Source organism: Mustela nivalis, assembly GCF_964662115.1.
Source record: "Mustela nivalis genome assembly, chromosome: 1".
Taxonomy (NCBI): domain Eukaryota; kingdom Metazoa; phylum Chordata; class Mammalia; order Carnivora; family Mustelidae; genus Mustela; species Mustela nivalis.
Window position 1 is genome coordinate 80,935,047 of NC_139020.1, and position 23,224 is coordinate 80,958,270.

General features: G+C 37.4%; 1 protein-coding gene across 7 annotated transcripts in view; it reads right to left on the reverse strand.

Moving 5' to 3' along the window:
* The window catches only part of VEPH1 (ventricular zone expressed PH domain containing 1), a 247,105-nt gene that overhangs the window by 84,338 nt on the left and 139,543 nt on the right, over nt 1–23,224 (reverse strand). For all 7 annotated transcript variants that reach the window (XM_082685585.1, XM_082685582.1, XM_082685578.1 and 4 more), the window contains 2 exons: nt 18,064–18,273; nt 15,187–15,584 (listed from right to left, as the gene is read on the reverse strand). In XM_082685585.1, the coding sequence (XP_082541711.1) occupies nt 15,187–15,584; nt 18,064–18,273 (608 nt within the window). The remainder of the gene's footprint in view (nt 1–15,186; nt 15,585–18,063; nt 18,274–23,224) is intronic.

The window sequence follows — 23,224 nt, forward strand, 5'->3', positions numbered from 1 at the left end:
AAATACACAATGCACAATAGTAAATGGAAAGTTAAACATGATAAAATTTCTGAAAACATTAATAAACATCTCAAGTGTTCACTGTACATTTGACACTGGAATTATGGAAAGATTATATAATTTTGTGTTATAAGAATAAAAATATTTGTCTTGATTCTTTTTTTACTGTAGATTCAATTGTTTGTAAGATTTCAAAGGATTTGTTAAAAGAACAATCAAACAAACAAAAAACAAACAAAAAAACAAAACAGTAACCGGTGTGACTGAAAAATATAAATTCAGCAGAAAGACAAGAAAGAGATGTAGGAATGTCCTAACTGTCTACAATTACTGGAAAAGAGAGCTTTTTAAAAAAATATTTTCAAGATCCTTTTTAAGGAAGTTAGAAAAAAAATCAGGTAGATTCAGTAGAGAAAAGATGGTCCAAAGTACAATTACATCATTTCTTATTAAAAGGAATGAGGGCTAATGGGATTAATCTATAAATATTAATGATAGGTAAGTTCACATGTAGATACTTGTCTTAACCCACTTTTCAATGTTTTGGGTTTAAGAAAGAAAATTTTGCCTCTAGCGTGCTTTTGCTTAATTTAAATTCTCTGCATATTTTAAGGGAAATATACTCTGTATGTTTCTAATTCATTTATACAAGTTTACTAATCATCATTGAAGACATATTTGATCCCCAAGATATTTTGAAGCTATTAAAACTACTAGTTCCATGAGAAACTAAATTCCACGTTCATAAAAAGTCAGAAGGTCAAACACACTACAAATTAACACATATACCATGGAGTAGAATTTTCTGGCTTATAAGCCTATTCATCCTTTTTTAACCTATATCCTGTGAAAAAAATCAAAGGACAACTGGAAACACAAATTCAATAAATAGTCCAGATATCTGAGCCCTGTAACCTTGAGTGTTCTTGAGAAGAATAGTCATCTCCTTAATTAAGAGGTGATTATTAAATGAAGAATCAGTTAATTAAATAACAAATTCACTATAAGGAATAAAATTATTTTCCCTATGGGATCCCTATGGGATCCACTGGAATTTCTCATTCCTGCACTAACAATGCTTCTTAAACTTTAATGTGCATTTGAATCACTTAAGGGATCTTGTTAAACTTTAGAAACTCTGAATTTCTAACAAGTACCCCAGCAATGTCAATGTAGCTAGTTCATGGACCACACTTTGAGAAACAAAGGTCTGTTGCAGGGTTTTGTAACCATCACTGATATTTCAGCCTGGATAATACTTTATTTTGGCAGGGGTCTGTCTTGTCCATTGTAGAATGCCTAACCTTATCTCTGGCATCTACCCACTACATGACAGTAGCTCCTGCTTCACTCCTTCACTTATGACAATGAAAAATGTCCCCAGACATTGTTACCAAAAGTCCTAAAGCTAGGGATAAAATTGCTTCCAGTTGAAGAACCAGTACTCTTTTTATGTTTAGTGGTTAAATGTTGCATAATATAAAAACCTCTTTTAATGAAATAGCTTCAGTGAATACAACATCATTAACCAAATGAATAAACAACTTTCTTTCTCCCCCCCCCCCTAAGCAATTATAATACTTCTATTTATGGACACTCTATATTTTTCACTGGTTTTATTTCCTTCCTTACTGGCTACTAGAGTGCTCAAAAGTAAATTTGCAAACTGCATTTAGCAATTGTGAAAAAACTCCACAACTAAATGTACAGATAAAGCCACATCAAAAAGGGTAGGAAGGGCAAGGACTTAAGGACTTGGTGGGACTCTAGACCCTACAGGTCTGTCACTGAAGGGTGATATGTCTGGAGAAGCTCAGGAAAGAGAATGACACACAGGGGATCCTAAAAGGGGAAGAGAAATTCTCATAGCACTTGATTTGTAATCAGAGGTATTGAATTTTGTGAATATTTACAACTAGTGGTACTTAAAGCCTGAATTTTGTGAGTATTTACAACTAGTGGTACTTAAAGCCTTAAAATTCAACAGGCTCAGTTCTGAGGGAGCCCAAAGGGTAATAGAAAGCTGAGTCCCTTTCCTTAAAAAGATAACACAACAAACTGCCCATGATGATACAGCTTGGAAGCAGCAGTTTGAAAGGCATCTGGGATTTATAGGGGGGAGTGTTAGTTACTAATATCAGAGTTCACTAAGGGACTTCTCCAGAACAAAAAAGATGGCCGGTACTATTTCCTTCCCCCACCCCTCATCATAAACACAGAGCCACTTGTGGAACCAGCACATCACCTGTATTCACTGCTTAACTTGCTTATACCACACCCCTCTCCAGCCAGACCTGCCTCAGTCCCAGTTCCAGAGTTCCCCCCTCCCCTCAAGACCCACACAAACCTTGCCAACACTGTCTCCTGACCTTCCACTAAGGACATGTGCATTTGTTAAAACTGCACCTCCTTCCCAAGCATGTTTTGTGGAGTGGCCCTGGCTGGTCTGAACTCCATTGTGGATGCGTGGATGCACATTCCCTGTGGAGGAGGACCAGTGCCAACTAATTAAAAGTTCATATCCTGCCCACCACTTTTTTTTTTTTAAAGATTTTATTTATCTATTTGACAGACAGAGATCACAAGAGATGCAGGCGGGGGTCGGGGGGAGCAGACTCCCTGCTGAGCAAAGAGCCAAATGTGGAGTTCAATCCCAGGACCCTGGGATCATAACCTGAGCCCAAGGCAGAGGCTTAACGCACTGAACCATCCAGGCAGCCCTGCCCACCACTTTTTTTCTTTTCTGCCCGCCACTTTAAATGGCAAGAGACTTTCTTAACTTTTTTAACTTCAAGAGCAAGCTGAGTTTCCAACACACAGAAACAGACAGAGAGAGGCAAAATGAAGAGACAGAAGAATATGCCACAAATGAAAGAAGAGGACAAAACCACAGGAAGAGACCTAAGCAAAATGGATATAGGTAACATGCCCAATAGAGAATTTAAAATAATGATCATAAACATACTCACTGGACTTGAGAAAAGAGTGGAGGACATCAGCTAGACACTTAACACAGAGATAAAAAAGAGCCAACAGAGATGAAGAACATAATAAATGAAATTAATAATAGACTTGATGGAGTAAACAGGATGGAAGAAGAACAAATTAATGATCTAGAAGACAGAGTAATTGAAAGTAATCAAATTGATCAAATGAGAGAAAAAAAGAATTATGTGAAATGAGAATAAATTTAGGGAACTCAGTAGCTCCATCAAGTGTAATAACTTGAATTATAAGGATCCTAGAAAGAGAAGAGAAAGAAAAGAGGCCAGAACATTTATTTGAAGAAATAATAGCTGAGAATTTCCCAAATTTGGGGAAGGAAACAGATTTACAAATCTAGGAGGCACTGAAATTCCCCCAATAAGTTCTACCAAAGGAGGTCCTTTAATCCACAATAATCAAAATGTTAAAAGTAGCGATAGAGAAAAAAATTCTAAAAACAGCAAGAGAAAAGAAGATAGCCACATACAAGGGGAACCTCATAGGCCTATTAGCAGATTTTTCAGCAGAAAATTTGTAAACCAGTGGCATGATATATTCAATGTGTTGAAAAGGAAAAATCTATAGCCAAGAATATACTATCCAGCAAAGCTATCATTCAGAATAGAAATAGAAATAAACAGTTTCTCAGACTAACAAAAAAATAAGGAGTTCATGACCACTAAATCAGGCCTACAAGAAATATTAAAGGTGATTCTGAGTGAAAAGGAAAGACCATAAGTGAGAGAATGAAAATAAGAACCACAAAGGAAATAAAAATAAACATGTTTGTAAAAAAAAAAAAAATCAGTCAAGGTATTCACAAAATAAAAGGATATAAAATATGACACCGTATGCCTCAAATATGAGAGGGAGAGGAGTAAAGGATGGTTTGGGGGGCACCTGGGTGGCTCAGTTGGTTTAGTGACCCACTCTTGATTTGGGCTCAGGTCATGAGCTTGGGGTCACGAGATCAAGTCCTGTATCAGGCTCCACACTGGGCATAGAACCTTCTTGGAATTCTCTCTCCCACTGCCTTCCCCGTCACTACTCACTTTCTCTCTCACTAAAGAAGAAAAGAATAGGTTTGAACTTAAACAATAATGAACTTAATATAAACTGCTATATCCAGAAGATGTTATATACAAACCTAATAGTAACTACAAATAAAAAAAAAATAACAGACATACAAAGAATAGACAAAAGAATCCAAGTATTTTGCTAAAAACAACAACAACAAAAACAACAACAACAACAAAAACCCAGCAACCATGAAAGAGAGAAAGAGAAGAAAGGATCAGAGAAAAACTACAAAAACAACCATAAAATAAATAAGAAAATGGTAATAAGTGCATTCCTATCAATTTACTTTGACTATAAATGGACTACACACTCTAATCAAAAGACATAGAGTGATAGAGTGGATAAAGAAATAAGACCCAGATGGCTAGTGATGATGAACATTTTTTCATGTGTCTGATAGCCATTTGTATGTCTTCATTGGAGAAGTGTCTGTTCATATCTTCTGCCCATTTTTTTGATATGATTATCTGTTTTGTGTGTGTTGAGTTTGAGAAGTTCTTTATAGATCCTGGATATCAACCTTTTCTCTGTACTGTCATTTGAAAATATCTTCTCCCATTTTGGGGGTTGCCTCTTTGTTTTGTTGACTGTTTCCTTTGCTGTGCAGAAGTTTTTGATCTTGATGAAATCCCAAAAGTTCATTTTCACTTTTGTTTCCTTTGCCTTTGGAGACATACCTTGAAAGAAGTTGCTGTGGCTGATAATGAAGAGGTTACTGCCTATGTCTCCTCTAGGATTCTGATGGATTCCTGTCTCACATTGAGGTCTTTTATCCATTTCGAGTTTATCTTTGTGTACGGCATAAGAGAATGATTGAGTTTCATTCTTCTACATACAGCTGTTCAATTTTCCCAGCACCATTAAAGAGATTGTCTTTTTTCCACTGTATATTTTTTCCTGCTTTGTTGAAGATTATTTGACCATAGAGTTGAGGGTCCATATCTGGGCTTTCTACTCTGTTCCACTCATCTGTGTGTCTGTTTCTATGCCAGTACCATGGTGTCTTGGTGATCACAGCTTTGTAGTAAAGCTTGAAATCAGGTAACATGATGCTGCCAGTTTTATTTTTGTTTTTCAACATTTCCTTAGCAATTCAGGGTCTCTTCTGATTCCACACAAATTTTAGGATTATTTGCTCCAGATCTTTGAAAAATACCGGTGGAATTTTTTTTTTTAAGATTTTATTTATTTGACAGAGATCACAAGTAGACAGAGAGGCAGGCAGAGAGAGAGAGAGAGGGAAGCAGGCTCCCCGCTGAGCAGAGAGCCCGATGCGGGCCTCGATCCCAGGACCCTGAGATCATGACCTGAGCCGAAGGCAGCGGCTTAACCCACTAAGCCACCCAGGCGCCCATACCGGTGGAATTTTGATTGGAATGGCATTAGAAGTATAGATTTCTCTAGGCAGTATAGACATTTAAACAATGTTTATTCTTCCGATCCAAGAGCATGGAATGATCTTCCATCTTTTTGTGTCTTCTTCAATTTCTTTCATGAGTGTTCTGTAGTTCCTCAAGTACAGATCCTTTACCTCTTTGGTTAGGTTTATTCCCAGGTATCTTATGGTTCTTGGTGCTATAGTAAATGGAATCGATTCTCTAATTTCCCTTTCTGTATTTTCATTGTTAGTGTATAAAAAAGCCACTGATTTCTGTACATTGACTTTGTATCCTGCCACGTTACTGAATTGCTGTAGGAGTTTTAGTAGTTTGGGGGTGAAGTCTTTTGAGTTTTCCATATAAAGAATCATGTCATCTGCAAAGAGAGAGAGTTTGACTTCTTCCTTGCCAATTTGGATACCTTCTATTTCTCTTCGTTGTCTGATTGCTGTTGTTGGGAATTCTAATACTATGTTGAACAAGAGTGGTGAGAGTGCGCATCCTTGTCATGTTCCTGATCTCAACGGGAAGGCTGTGAGCTTTTTATCATTGAGGATGATATTTGCTGTGAGTCTTTCATAGATAGATTTTATAAAGTTCAGGAATGTTCCCTCTATCCCTATACTTTGAAGTGTTTTAATCAGGAACGGATGCTGGAGATTCAAATTAAAACCACATTGAGATACCACCTTATGCCAGTTAGAATGGCCAAAATTAGCAAGACAGGAAACAACGTGTGTTGGAGAGAATGTGGAGAAAGGGGAACCCTCTTACACTGTTGGTGGGAATGCAAGTTGGTGCAGCCACTTTGGAGAACAGTGTGGAGATTCCTCAAGAAATTAAAAATAGAGCTTCCCTATGACCCTGCAATTGCACTCCTGGGTATTTACCCCAAGGATACAGATGTAGTGAAAAGAAGGGCCACCTGTACCCCAATGTTTATAGCAGCAATGGCCACGGTCGCCAACCTGTGGAAAGAACCCAGATGCCCTTCAACGGACGGATGGATAAGGAAGATGTGGTCCATATACACTATGGAGTACTATGCCTCCATCAGAAAGGATGAATACCCAACTTTTATATCAACAAGGATGGGACTGGAAGAGATTATGCTGAGTGAAATAAGTCAAGCAGAGAGAGTCAATTATCATATGGTTTCACTTATTTGTGGAGCATAACAAATAGCATGGAGGACATAGGGAGATGGAGAGGAGAAGGGAGTTGAGGGGAATTGGAGGGGGAGATGAACCATGAGAGATGATGGATTCTGAAAAACAATCTAAGGGTTTTGAAGGGGCGGGGGGTGGGAGGTTGGGGGAGCCAGGTGGTGGGTATTAAGGAGGGCATGTATTGCATGGAGCACTGGGTGTGATGCAAAAACAATGAATCCTGTTACACTGAAAAGAAATAAAAAAATAAAATGAAAGTTCCTTCAAAAAAGAAAAGAAAAGAAAAGAAATAAGACCCATCTATAGAGAGTTACTTCACACCTAAAGACACATGCAGATTGAAAGTGGAGGGTTAAAGAAATATTTATATGCAAATGGAAGTGACAAGAAAGCCAAAGTAGCAATACCTATATCAAAACAAAAACAAGGGGCACCTGGGTGACTCAGTGGGTTAAAGCCTCTGCTTTTGGCTCAGGTCATGGTCTCAGGGCCCTGGGATCAAGGCCCACATCAGGCTCTCCGCTCATCAGGGAGCCTGCTTCCACCTCTCTGTCTCTTTGCCTGCCTCTCTGCCTACTTGTGATCTCTGTCTGTCAAATAAATAAACAAAATCTTCAAAACAAAAACAAAAACAAAAAACCCCCAGACTTTAAAACAAAAACTGCAACAAAAAACAAAGAAGGACACTATATATTCATAGGGAACATTCCAATAAGAAGATATAATAATTGTAAATATTTATGCACCCAACATGGGAGCACCCAAATACAAAAAAGCAGCTAATAACAAATATAAAATATGTCATCGATAGTAATACAATAATAGTAGGGGACTTTAACACTCCATGTACATCAATGGACAGGTCATCCAACATCAAATCAACAAGAAAACAGTGACTTTGAATGACACGTTGGACCAGAGGGATCTAACAGATGTATTCAGAACATTCCATCCTAAAGCAGCAGAATACACATTCTTTTCAAGGCACAGGAAACATTTTCCACAATAGATCACATAGTAGTCCACAAAACAAGTCTCAACAAATTCAAAAAGACTGAAATCATTCCACGCATCTTTTCTGACCACATCACTGTGAAACTAGAAATCAATGACAAGAAAAATCTGGAAAGAACACAAATACATGGAGGTTAAATAACATGCTCCTAAACGATGAATGGGTCAAAAAAGAATTCAATAAGAAAATTTAAAAATATATATGGAGACAAAAGAAAATGAAAACACAACCATCCAAAATCTCTAGGGGCCACAAAAGTGGTTCCAAGAGGGAAGTTTATAGCAATAAAGGCCTACCTCAAGAAGCAAGAAAAATCTCAAATGAGCAACCTAATCTTATACCTTAAAGGAGCTAGGAAAAAGAACAACAAATAAAACCCAAAACCAGTAGAAGGAAGGAAATGATGAATATTAAAGTAGAAATAAGTGATATAGAAACTAAGAATAAATAAATAAATAAATAAATAAAACAGATCAATGAAACCAGGAGCTGGTTCTTTGAAAAGATCAACAGAATTGATAAACTTTTAGCCTGACTCATCAGAGAGAGAGAGAAAGAGCCGACTCCAATAAACAAAATCACAAATGAAAGAGGAAAATAACAACCAATACCTCAGAAATACAAATAACTGAAAAGAATATCATGAAAAGCTATATGCCAAAGAACTAGGCCACTTAGAATAAATGGATAAGTTCCTAGGAAAGTACAGCCTACCAAACAAAAGCAGGAAGAAATAGAACATTTGAACAGACTGATTACCAGCAAGGAGATTGAATCAGTAATAAAAAAAACAAAAATAAAAACAAAAAAAATCTCCCAACAAACAAAAGCCTAGGACCAGACCACTTCATAGGTAAAGTTTACCAAATATTTAAAGAGGAATATATATTCTTCTGAAACTATTCTAAGAAATATAAGAAGGAGGAAAATTTCTAAATTCATTTCAGGAGGTCCTTATCACCCTGATTCCAAAATCAGATAAAGACACCACAAAAAAAGAGAACTGTAGGCAAACATCACTCATGAACATAGATGCAAAAATTCTCAACAACATACTAGCACACTGAAATCAACAATACATTTTAAAAAATTATTCACCATGATCAAGTGGGATTTATTCCTGCTATGCAAGGGTGACTTAATATTTATAAATCAATCAATATGATATATCACATTAATAAGACGCTGGATGAAAACCATACAATCACTTCAGTAGATGTAGAAAAACACTTGACAAAGTACAATATCCATTTATTGTAAAAGCCCTCAACAAAGTAAGTTTAGAGTGAACATACTTTGAAATAATAAAGGCTACCTATGAAAAACCTGAAGTCAACATCATATCCAATGGGAAAAACTGAGAGCTTTCCCCCTAAGATCAGGAATAATATAAGGATGTCTACTCTCACCATTTTTATTCATTTTATTTATTTATTTTATTCTCTGGAAGTCCTAGAGACCAGACAACAAAAAGAAATAAAAGTCACCCAAATTGGTAAGAAATTTTGCAGTCGACACAATATTACATATCAAAAACCCAAAATATTCCACCAAAACCCCACTAGAACTGATAAATGAATTCAGTATAGTTGTAGGATATAAAATCAAGGTGCAGAAATCTGTTGCATTTCTCTACACCAATAATACAGCAACAGAAGGAGAAATTAAGAAAACAACCCCATTTACAATTGTGCCAAAAATAACAAGATACCTAGGAATAAACCTAACCAAAGAGGTGAAAGACCTATACTCTGAAAACCATAAAACGTTGATGAAAGAAATCAAAGATGACACCAAGAAATGGAAAGGCATTCCATGCTCATGGATTAGGAAAACAAATATGTTAAAAAGTCTATACTACCCAAAATAATCTATACATTTAATGCAATCCCTATCAAAATACCAACAGCATTTTTTCACAGAACTAGAAGAAACAATGCTAAACTTGGTGTGGAGCCACAAAAGACCTTGAATAGGCAAAGCAATTCTGAAAAAGGAAAGCAAAGCTGAGGTATCACAATTCCAGATTTCAAGCCCTATTACAAAGCTGTAATCATCATAAACAGTATGGTAGTGGCACAAAAATAGACACATAGATCAATAGAACTGAATAGAAAACCCAGAAATAAACCCACAATTACATGGTCAATTAATCTTTGGCAAAGTAGGAAAGACTATCCAATGGGAAAAAGACAGTCTCTTCAACAAATGGTGTTGGGAAAACTGGACAGCTACGTGGAAAACAATGAAATGGGACCACTTTCTTACACCATACACAAAAATACACTCAAAATGGATTAAAGACCTAAATGTGGGGCCTGAAGCCATAAAAATCCTAGAATATAGGAACTAATGTTTCAGACATCAGCTGTAGCAACATTTCTCTAGATATGTCTCCTGAGGCAAGGGAAACAAAATCAAAAATTAATTTTGACTACATCAAAATTTATTTTGACTACATCAGAATAAAAATCTTCTGCACAGCCAAGGAAACAATCAAAAGTAAAAGACACCTTACTGAATGGAAGAAGATATTTACAAATGACATATCTGATAAAAGGTTAGAATAAAAATATATAAATATATAACTCAACATCCCAAAAACAAATAATCCAATTTAAAAATGGACAGAAGAGGGGCACCTGGGTGGCTCAGTGGGTTAAAGCCTCTGCCTTTGGCTCAGGACATGATCCCAGGGTCCTGGGATTGAGCCCCGCATCAGGCTCTCTGCTCAGCAGGGAGCCTGCTTCCTTCTCTGCCTGCCTCTCTGCCTACTTGTGATCTCTGTCTGTCAAATAAATAAAGAAAAATTTTTAAAAAGTTTAAAAAAAATGGACAGAAGACATGAAGACATATTTCCAAAGAAGACATCCAGATGGCCAATAGACACATGAAAAGATGCTCAATATCCCTCATTATCAGGCAAAATGTGAATCAAAACTACATGAGATATCACCTCAGATCCTGTTGGAATGGCTAAAATAAAAAACCCAGGAAACAAGTGTTGGCAAGGAGATGGAGAAAAAGGAAACCTCTTGCATTGTTGGTGGGAATGCAAACTGGTGCAGCCACTGTGGAAAAGAGTCGGAGGTTCCTCAAAATATTAAAGACAGGGGCACCTGGGTGGTTCAGTGGGTTAAGCTGCTGCCTTCGGCTCAGGTCATGATTTCAGGATCCTGGAATCAAGCCCCGCATTGGGCTCTCTGCTCAGCGGAGAGCCTGCTTCCCCCTCTCTCTCTGCCTGCCTCTCTGCCTACTTGTGATCTCTCTCTCTCTCTGTCAAATAAATTAACAAATGAAATCTTAAAAAAAAAAAAATGTTAAAGACAGAGGCTCCTGGGTGGCTTGGTAGGTTAAGCCGCTGCCTTCGGCTCAGGTCATGATCTCAGGGTCCTGGGATGGAGCCTGAATCGGGCTCTTTGCTCAGCAGGGAGCCTGCTTCCTCTTCTCTCTCTGCCTGCCTCTCTGCCTACCTATGATCTCTCTCTCTGTCAAATTTAAAAAAAAAATGTTAAAGACAACACTACCCTATGACTGAGCAGTGGTGCTACTGTGCATTTACCCCAAAATATAAAAATATTGATTAAAAGTGATAAATGCATCACTATGACTATAGGAGTGTTATTTACAATAGCCAAATTATGGAAGCAGCTTAAATGTTCCTTAGTCAATGAATGGAGAAGTGGTATATATATATACCACTGTATATATATATATATATATTCCACTGTATATATACAGCGGAATACTATTCAGCCACAAAAAGAATGAAATCTTGCCATTTGCCATGACATGGATGGAGCTACAGTGTATATTGCTAAGCAGATTAAGTCAGTCAGAGAAAGACAAATTCCATACAATTTTACTCATATGTGGAATTAAAAAACAAAACACACGTGCAAAGGAATGAGAGAGAGAGAGAGAGGAAAAAAAAAAACAAGAAACAGACTCTTAACTATGGAGAACAGACTGATGGTTACCAGGGAGGAGGCGGGTGGGGGGATGGGTGAAATAGGTGATGGGGATTTAGGAGTATAATTGTGATGAGTACAGGGTGATATATGTAAGTGCTGAATCATTATTTTGCATACCTGAAACTAATATAACGCTGTATGTTAACTATATTGGAATTAAAATAGAAAAAAATGTAAAAATAAATATCCTCAAGGATAAATGATCCTAATTCCGTGACTAAACCACTCCATTTTAAAAAAGAAAGACCCTTTCTCCAGAACCACTCCATGAATGAATGTTACATCACCCTCCAGATTAGACCAACCAAGGAGATAGAGGTAAGGACTGGATTGCCTTTCCTCCTTGGTCGTCCCAGCATGCGGTTGGACTTGACTACATGCAAAATTTCAATTAAAAAATTAATTTGTGATTAATTATGAAACAGCACCTGCTTCTTGATATTTATAATGAACTTTTATTTTTGTATATTCTCATATCTGTTCAAGTTGAAAAATCACCTTCTGTCAGTCTATTAGAGAAAGGACGACATTACTAGCTTTAAAATTAGCTTTCTGCAAGTCAGACTTGCTGATATGCTCTACAGATGGGATGTATTTTCACCCAATCAGGGAATACTTCAAAGCACACCAAAGCCACATTGATGGGTTCTTGTAAGCTTTTATATCATCCTTTATAGAACACCGGTGATGGGCCAGATTTTCAAGGATTTATTTAATATCAAGCGTTTTTGGATTTTTTTTTTTTTTAGCCTCAAATCATTTTTGTTCACATAAAGGAATTCTAGTGATTCGGATATTTAAAATGCCCTTTAGCTGATGAACTAAATTCCTTCGGTCTTGCATGTAAATATAATCAGGCAGTGATGTCAGACAATTACTCTAACTATGAATACCTGACTTTCCAGAGTTGGCTAACCTGCACCCACATCAGAGGCCTCGAGGGCCCAGGAGAGAATTACTGACTTGGGAATAACAGGCTCTTTCATAGCTGAAATGACACTGCTGACCTAACCTCAGGAAGACTGGGGGTTTGACAATTTTTCCAGACACGATGATAGATTTGTGCTGCTGTATTTAGACCCCATTGCCTGCCCCCTCTCTGATTAACAGCATGCAATATCAGGATGGTTGACTGAGGATAAGAATGGCATTTGTGACCTTGATTCACCTCATACTGAATTCTGCTGGACTCTGACTAGTGAGGTTCCTGTTCTTTCAACACAGTTTATTACTACAGTATTAGGTTGAACCTTACGAGAGTGATGTTTTTATAGGCCAAAGTAAGGGAGTCAGATGTCAGTATTGGTTTTTTTCATATGATTCAAAATGATACCAAAAGAACTTCTTTAAAGTGTTGTTTTATCATTTTCTTATGGTATAGACATTATGACATCAGTCTAAAACTATTCTTACTACATTGTTGTTGTTGTTTCCTGATGGCTATTTGTCTTTTTAACTCTAAATGTTGTGGAAGTGGTTTTTATGTTTCTTGATTACTTTGCATAATTCAGCAAGAAAGGCCAAATGTGCCTTTTTTTACACCAAAAACACATAACACAGTTTCTAAGCCTGAATCTTTCTTCAATAAATTTTTAAGGATAGAAATGTGATACTGTTGAGCTGAGTGATCTCGTGACAGCAAGCAAAACTGTGTCAGCCAGATGACTTCTGGCATTCTCCAAATGGTTTACGCAATCTCGGGAATAATAACAACACGTCCCCTGCAGTCAGCATGAGTCCTTTCTCGGTGGATGTATTTATAGTGAGTCATATAAATCTTTAATCCCTCCCACATATCTCTGTGCAAGAAATTTTCCAGGAAATTACAAAAATGTGAACAAATTCCAAAATGTCAATTTAAAAAGAATGTATACTCAAAATATATATATATATTAAAAAAAAAAATATATATATATATATATATGCATGCATGTGCCATTCCCAGTAGGGAACATCAAAAGAAAATACCTGTTGATTTTTGTTTGTTTTTAGTAAAGATGATGGATTCAGTCAATATTTTGGAAAAAAAAAATCCAAGTCACTCTCAAACTCCCCAAATAATTCAAGGCAATAAGGTTTATAAAAAATAAAAAGTTAAAAAAAAAAAAAAAAAAAAAAAAAAAAAAAAAGAAATAGCATGTATTTTTGACAACTAGATGCTTCAAGTAACTGCAGGACTTCCACACATTTTCACAAGATTAAAACTCACCACACAGCACAGCTTCAACGCGTTAAGCTAAACTTAAAAAACAAAACCATTCTAGCAGATGGAAACATGTCTGACTTTACATTTGCTACAGACTTCCTCTCTTAAGCTGGGCAATTCACTTAACCTCTTTTACATTATATTCTCCAATCTGTGCTTTAAATACACAGAGTATTAGTGAAACGCAAAACTGTGAAGAGTTTGTGTTGAGTTTTATTGATTTTAGTTATTTCTAAGTCTTGCTATACTTAACTATCCAACACTCATATTAAGTATCTGTGCCTCAAACCTATCATCTCTTCCAGGAACAGGGCACAAAAACTTAAGAAGTATGAGAAAATTTAGTAGTCAAATAAATTTTTTTAAAGAATTTATTTATTTATTTGACAGAGAGAGATCACAAGTAGGCAGAGAGGCAGGCAGAGAGAGAGAGAGAGAGGAGGAAGCAGGCTCCCTGCTGAGCAGAGAGTCCAATGCGGGACTTGATCCAGGACCCTGAGATCATGACCTGAGCCGAAGGCAGCGGCTTAACCCACTGAGCCACCCAGGCGCCCAAGACAAATAATATTTTTAAAAAATGAAAATGAATGCAAAAAGTTCATGATGAAACAAGAGATCAAAATTATAAATGGAAACATGATCAATATTACCTCTTGATCCTTTAGCCTCTGCTCCAGTATGGCTTGGCAAGACATACTGATCCTGTCTTTGCTTAAAATGTTACTGAGGTTTTTTGGCACCTCCTTAAATTGTGCACCTGAGGGAAGTCCCGTTTCCTGGCATCTTTTTCTTTGTTCTCTGATTTCTGACTAGCTCATACTCTCACTGGTTCCTGACAGATATCATCTCCTGACTATGATTTTTCTCCAAGAGGCCAAAGATTTGGGTCACAGCCAAATCCCACACAAAGGTGAATTTTTAGCACAGTACCTGGCACACAGTAGCTGCTTCATACATGCTGCTAAATGATTGGGAGAAAAAGCTCTTGAAGCCCCTTGCTGTGTCTAGCTTCCTTGCATGCTTACGTGGTTGGGAAAATGTCTCTGACTGGACCTCTACCCCAGAGCCTATTTTAGTGAACATGGACCCTTCCAGGAGTTTCCTAAACACTGGGGACAGAGAACCAGGAACAACAGATTTTGAGGTTTGAATAAAATTGGAGTCGGTGAACTTCAGTGCACCTAAGTAGATTCAAATAGAAATAAAAAAGATGATTGACCTTATTGGTGGGAAAAGCAATTAAAATATTGTGAGGTTGTTTTCAAACTATCTGTTTTGCAAAAAAAAATCCAGGGTATGGTAATTTTTATGATTTAAGACTTTCCCCCACCCAGGGGTGTCTGAAATTTCTCACATTTAGGGTGTTCAGAGCACATACCTTCAATAGTACACTGATCGGGGACTGGAATCTTCTTTCCGATTTCCATAGCATATGCTTTTACTTTACTGAAGTTTTCCTTTAAGTGCAAGTAGAGCTTATCTTGGTATTCTACAGGACTTGCAGTTGTTTCTGGAGTTTCTTCCTGGCAGTTTTCTTTAACTGTTTCTGGCAAATTCTCTGATTCTGTATGCATAATACTTGGGTGTGAAACTGAAGAATTTCCCAGCTGTGATCTGTCAGAGTTTGCCTTAAAGGGCAACTTATCATTTCCTTGGCGAAGTGGGTCTGTTTCTGAAAGAAAGAAGCTAGTTGGCTTATCTTCACTCTCTACTACTTCCTCATCATCTGAACTCTCGTTCTTCATTAGTGCTGTGTGCAAAGCCAAACTCTTTGACCTACAATACAAAAAGCCAAGACAGGTAAAGAAGCTGAGCTAGAACTCACTGAGAAGGAAAATAAAGGATAATAACAGTTGGGAAAAATGACTTCCTCTAGAGTGTGAAACTGAGAATTGGTGCTATTAACAGATTTGATAAAAACATAGATCAGCAACAAGTTACATAGTAAGCCAAATTCTTGAAGATCCAGGCTACCTCCAAAAACAGACATTAAAAAGTCAATTTCATGGCAAAACTAACTGGAAAATAGTAGACTTACATACTTATATTCTTTTTTCCATACATTTGCTTCTGCTTTTTCATCAGAAAACAAGAGAGGCTTTTGACAGTCATTCTCAAAATAGCACATCTATAAAGGCGCCTGGGTGGCTCAGTCAGTTAAGTGTCTGTTGTCGGTTCAGGTCACGATCCCGGGGTGTTGAGATCGATCCCCACATCACACTCCCCGCTCAGTGTAAAGCCTGCTTCTCCTTTTTCCTTTGGATGCTTCTCTGCCTGTTTTTGCTCTCTCTTGCTCTCTGATAAACAAACAAATAAATGTCTATACTGCCTAGAGCAATATATACTTTTAATGCCATTCTGATCAAAATTCCACCGGTATTCTTCAAAGAGCTGGAGCAAATAATTCTAAAATTTGTATGGAATCAGAAGAGACCCCGAATCGCTAAGGAAATGTTGAAAAACAAAAATAAAGCTGGGGGCATCACGTTACCTGATTTCAAGCTTTATTACAAAGCTGTGATCACCAAGACACCATGGTATTGGCATAAAAACAGACACATAGACCAGTGGAACAGAGTAGAGAGCCCAGATATGGACCCTCAACTCTATGGTCAATTAATCTTCGACAAAACAGGAAAAAATATACAGTGGAAAAAAGACAGTCTCTTCAATAAATGGTGCTGGGAAAACTGGGCAGCTATATGTAGAAGAATGAAACTCAACCATTCTCTTACACTGTACACAAAGATAAACTCAAAATGGATAAAAGACCTCAATGTGAGACAGGAATCCATCGGAATCCTAGAGGAGAACATAGGCAGTAATCTCTTCGATATCAGCCACAGCAACTTCTTTCAAGATATGTCTCCAAAGGCAAAGGAAACAAAAGCGAAAATAAACTTTTGGGACTTCATCAAAATCAAAAGCTTCTGCACAGCAAAAGAAACAGTCAAAAAAACAAAGAGGCAACCCACGGAATGGGAGAAGATATTTGCAAATGACAGTACAGACAAAAGGTTGATATCCAGGATCTATAATGAACTCCTCAAACTCAACACACACAAAACAGGCAAACATATCAAAAAATGGGCAGAAGATATGAACAGACACTTCTCCAATCAAGACATACAAATGGCTATCAGACACATGAAAAAATGTTCATCATCACTAGCCCTCAGGGAGATTCAAATTAAAACCACATTGAGATATCACCTTACACCAGTTAGAATGGCCAAAATTAACAAAACAGGAAACAACATGTGTTGGAGAGGATGTGGAGAAAGGGGAACCCTCTTATACTGTTGGTGGGAATGCAAGTTGGTGCAGCCACTTTGGAGAACAGTGTGGAGATTCCTCAAGAAATTAAAAATAGAACTTCCCTATGACCCTGCAATTGCACTCCTGGGTATTTACCCCAACGATACAGATGTCATGAAAAGAAGGGCCATCTGTATCCCAATGTTTATAGCAGCAATGGCCACGGTCGCCAAACTATGGAAAGAACCAAGATGCCCTTCAACAGACGAATGGATAAGGAAGATGTGGTCCATATACACTATGGAGTACTATGCCTCCATCAGAAAGGATGAATACGCAACTTTTATATCAACATGGACGGGACTGGAAGAGATTATGCTGAGTGAAATAAGTCAAGCAGAGAGAGTCAATTATCATATGGTCTCACTTATTTGTGGAGCATAACAAATATCATGGAGGACAAGGGGTGTTAGAGAGGAGAAGGGAGTTGGGGTAAATTGGAAGGGGAGGTGAATCACGAGAGACTATGGACTCTGAAAAACAATCTGAGGGGTTTGAAGTGGCAGGGGTTGGGAGGTTGAGGTACCAGGTGGTAGGTATTATAGAGGGCACGGATTGCATGGAGCACTGGGTGTGGTGAAAAAATAATGAATACTGTTTTTCTGAAAATAAATAAATTGAAACAATTTTAAAAAATAATAAGAAATAAATAAAATCTTTAAAAGACCTATATAGCACATCTATATTTAAAGTATTTAAAAAAAATAAGCCATAGATTTGTTTTCCATCTGTATTCTCCTTTTAATAATAATAAAAAATAAAGTAAGCATCTTTGAATAACGGAAGCATGGTGAATGCCATTTCATTTATGAAAATATGGGACGTTGAGTGCTATAGGTGAACGATATTTAAAAACCACCCCATAACAGTGTGATAACATAATTTCTAGCAAACATGAAGTGCATACTTTAAAAAACCAGTCAAGCAAAGCTTATACCTGTTAAATCTAATGTCCTTTCTTTCTTCCTTAGAAAATTGGCCCAAACTGTATCTTCTGATAGAGCTGGGAGTATTGCTCTCAGCATTTATTTTGTCTTCAAAAGCCTGTATTTTAACTTGCAGCTTTTCATGATCTTCATTTTCAGCCAAAGTGAGCTTGATTTTTTCCAGCTTCTCAGGGATTTCAACCTCAGTGCTTGTTTTTTTCCTAAAGGAATAAAAACCATTGCATTAAATGATGGTCACATATACTGTCAAGACAGTGCTACTCTCTATTTAACTGCTTCTTATTCAAAATGGAAAAATTTACCGGATGTATTTTTGATTAGTCACCTAGCAAATGTTTATTGAGTAACTACAATGGACATAGGGATTTTTTTTTTTAAGATTTTGTTTTTAAGTAATTTCTACACCCAACGTGGGGCTTGAACTCATAACCCCAAGATAAAAAGCCACATGCTCTACACACTGACTTTGTTATCCCCCCCCTTTTTTTTTTTGAAAGAAAATTATATTTGTTCCAGTTTCTGTCATATACATTGTTTCTATGGTAGGAAATGTGCTCATTATAGTCACCATCTCTGCCAGCCCATCACTGGGGTCTCCCATGTACCTTTCTCTAGCCCATCTCTTCTTTATGGATGCCTGCTATTCCTCTATAAATACGCCCAAACCGATTATAGATTTGTTCTATAAAAGACCATTCTATTCAATGGGTGTATGATTTAAATCTTTGGAGAACATTTCTTTGGAGCTGCTGAGGTCATCCTACTTAGTGTGATGGCCTACCACCTTTATGGGGCCATTTTGCAAGCCCTTGCATTATACAACCATCATGAACTGACAGATGTGTGGCCTGCTAGTGGGAGCGGTGTAGGTGGGAGACTTTTTTATGCAACCACACAGATCCTCTTCAGCTTCTGATTAGCCGTAACAGTACACATCACTCTAGGTATGATCTGAACCCATTGCTCATTCTTGCCTGCACTGATACTCACACTCTAGGGCTCTTTGTTGCAGCCAATAGTGAATTGATCTGTGTGCTAAACTTCCTTCTCTTTAAAAAAATTTTTTTTTTTTATTTGAGTATAGTTGAAACACCATGTTACATTAGTTTCAGGTGAATAATGGACATAGATCTTCAAAATTGTTCCTATAGCTTCTTCTGCTAGAAGTGTATAAACATTGGTGTGTGTGTGCCAACAAAGCAGTTTGTATGGTTATCTACCCTATTTTTATCCAGTTCTACAAAAGCATATCTTTTGCATGAAATTAATGCCAGATATTTTTTAGAAAAATTTTAAGGGGTGATTTGTTTGTACTGAAATTGATAGAACATTTCAAATGGACTGTATAAACTCATGGCATTGTTAATTTTATGGCAATCAGTGTGATTCTTTTATATTATGAAATAAGAAAAACCTTTCTATTGGGCCTCAATCCCAGGACCCTAGGATCATGACTTGAGCTAAAGGCAGATGCTTAACTGACTGAGCCACCCAGGCATTCCAAATTTTTATTAAACAATCACTATCAATATAATATGAGATTATTATTCTTTCTTTTTAAATATAAGGGTTAATCATCCCTAGAAATCCATTCATCAAGGTGGCTTAATAATTCTGTTGGTTTGTCTGTGTGCATTTACCTGGCTGTCCTTCTTTATTATTTTTTCCTAGAAGTTAACAAAAATGGTCTCAAACATACAAAACAATCCTGGCTTTTTCAAATATATGGCTATTTCCCCCTAAGGACCTGGCATAGTACATAGGTGAGAGTGAGAAAATACAATTCTGGTTTTTCTAATGGCACTGCTTTTTAGGGAAAATCAACATGAAAGTGCTGGTGACAGTTTTTTCCAATTACACTTCACCCGTTCTGGGCACTGGGAAATGTTGGTTGGCAGCTTTCCTGGCTTGCCCAGAGAGGAGTACTGGTTTCATGGGAGGGTTCATAGTTTGGGGCCCCTCAATTTTTAAAATTCCCATTAGTCCAGCCCGGGAACAGATGTAATTGGTGCTACTGGGAAAGCAAGTAGATCATCATTTAAGTAACCAGGATATTGTTTATTGTCTAATAAAATATTGCTGAGAAAAAGTTAAATACACACTTATATAATTTTTATAGGCTTCCTATTGTTTTGCATACATAATGCAAAATTTATTATCTATATCATGCTTCATTGAAATATACATGAGTAGATTTCAAGAATCAGTACATGGGAATAAAGGCTAATCACGAACATGTTTTCCTTTATGATATATATGATACTGGCTGCCCACAACAGATGGGAGGTTTTGACATCTTCCAGCCAGATGATTCTAAAAGTTGAACTGTTACAAATGAAACAAAGATAGTACTATCACTGGATGTTATTTTACAAACCAGGATGATTATTAAGGTTATTTTTAAAAGATCCAATGGGACTTCTGGGGAAGATGATGGAGTAGGAAGATCCTAAGCTCACCTTGTCCCAAGGATACAGCTAGATAACACCCACATCAATGTAAATAACCAAAAAAATGACCTAAAGATTGGCAGAACAGAATCTCGACAGCTAAATGTAGAGAAAAGTCCACACTGAAGAGGATAGGAAGGGTAGAGACATGGTAGAGGCTAAATGGATCCCTAGGACTGTCCAAGGAGGAAGGGAAGCCATGGGCATGAAGAGAAGGAACAGGCCTTCACAACAAGCACCCCGGGCTGGGAAACCCACACAAGTAAGATGAATCCCCATAACATTTGGTTTTGGAAACCACAGGGGACTAATTCTCTGAGTTCTTATGATAGAGGTTTAACACCTGGAACTTTAAAAATCAGCAGGCTCCACTCTGGGAGAGCCAGAGGGCCAGAGGAAACCAATTCCCTGCCCTTAAAGAGACAGCACAACAAATAGCTCTGTAGAGATACAGCCTAGAAGTAGCAATTTGAAAAACGTTTGGGGTACCTGGGAAGATTTATTTACTAATCTCAGAGAATGTGCTAAAGGAGCAGACATCTTTAAGAGGACTTCTCCAGGGACAAAGGAACTGACAAGCACAATTTCCCTCTCCTGTTCCCCAGCCTAGACACATGAACACCTGTGGGAACCAGCACAGTATGACCACTCTCACCTAATTTGCTGGCAGCATGTCCCACCCCTGTGTTCTCCTGTAGACATGACCCCTTTAGTCCTGCTGCAGTTTTCTAAAGCAATTCAAGGTCCATTCCCACAACACTCCTGCATGAAGCATGTTAACACTGTAAGTTCCACCCCCACATTCTCCTCCAAAATCACCCCCAGTGGGTTGGGGGCAGGCATCTGGTCTGAATGCAGGCACTAACTACCAATAAACCTTCTCAAGGGACAACATAAGAAAGCACATTGCTAATCAGTTCTACTGCATCTCTGACAAATTCCTGGTCTGACACATCTCAAGACCAAGGCAGACCCAAACTGACCCAATAACAACACAGGTACCAATCACTGTCCACAATAGGCAAAGAGAGATGGGGCTGAAAGCAAAAGTGGCTCAGCCAAAGAAATGGGGCACATTCAACACACATAGGAGATACCCATGAAGTAACATATTCTGGTGAAGAAGGCACTTTGCACTGCAGGGCACTACAGGACCTCTTTTTCAAAAGGTTACTACTTTCAAGATCAAGAAATGCAGATAACTTTCCTAACACTTAGGAAGAGCACAAACAGGAGCACCCGAGTGGCTCAGTCAGTTAAGTGTCCAACTCTTGGTTTTGGCTTAGGTTAAGGTCTCAGAGGGTCATGGGATTAAGCCCTATGTTGGGGGTCCATACTCAGCTGGGAGTCTGCTTGAAAGATTCTCTCACTCTGCCCCTTCCCCTATCAAATATAGAAATCATAAAAAAAAATTAAAAAAGGAGCACAAATAGTTAGACAAAAGGAGACAGGGGAATATTGTCCCAATATTGGGCTATTGTCCCAATGAAGACCAGGACAAAGTCACAGGAAGAGAGCTAAATGAAATAGAGGTGAGTAATATTCCTATTGGAGAATTGAAAGTAATACTCATAAAGAAAAAAAATAATAAAGGACCTCAGTGAAACCCTTAACAAAGAGATAGAAAACATAAGGAAAAACTAATCAGAGATGAAGAACTCAATAACTGAAAGTAAAAATACACTAGAGAAAATAAATAGTAGACTAGAAGAAGCAGAACAGATCAGCAACCCAGAATACAGAGTAATAGAAAGCAATCAAGCTGAAGAGGAGAGAGAAGAAATAATAATAATAATAATAATAATAATAATAAAAAGAAGAAGAAGAAGAAGACAATGATGACGATGACTTAAAGAACTCTGCAACACCATCAAGCACAGTTACATTTAAATATAGGGATACCAGAAGGAGAAAAGGGGGAAGAAATTTTATTTGAGGAAATAATAGCTGAAAATTTCCCAGTCTGGGGAAGGAAACAGAAATCTGGAACAAATAGGCATAGACAACTCCCAACAAAATCAACCCAAGGAGTTCCACACAAAGACACTTAGTAACTTAAGTGGCAAAAAGTAGTGATAAAGAGAGAATTTTAAAAACAGCAAGGGGAAAGAAAACGTTACATACAAGGGAGTCTCTATAAGGTTATCAGCTGATTTTTCAGGAGAAACTTGAAAGACTAGAAGAGAGAGGTATAATATATTCAAAGTGTTAAAAGAAAAAAACCCTCTAATTAAGAATACTCTATCCACCAAAGCTATTGTTCAGAATAGAAGAAAGAGATATAAACTCATCACACAAACTGAGGGTTGTTGGGAGGTGGGGGTGTAGAGATAGGGTGGCTGGGTTATGGACAGTGGGGAGGGTATGTGCTATGGTGAGTGCTGTGAAATGTGTAAGCCTGATGATTCACAGACTTATACCCTTGGGGCAAATAATACATTATATGTTAATTTAAATAAAAAAGAAAAAAAAACTGCTGGGAAAAAAAAGGGGGGAGAAGTAAAGAGTTTTTAAAAGTAAAAGAAATTCATAACCACTAAATCAGTCTGAAAAGAAATGTTAAAGGGGACTCTTTGAGTGGAAAGAAAAGACATAAGTAGGTGTAAGAAAAGTAGGAAGCACAAAAGCAGTAAAATTCATCTTATCTATAAAAATCAGTCAAGCAACTCAAAAAATAAAAGGATATAAAATTTGTCACTGT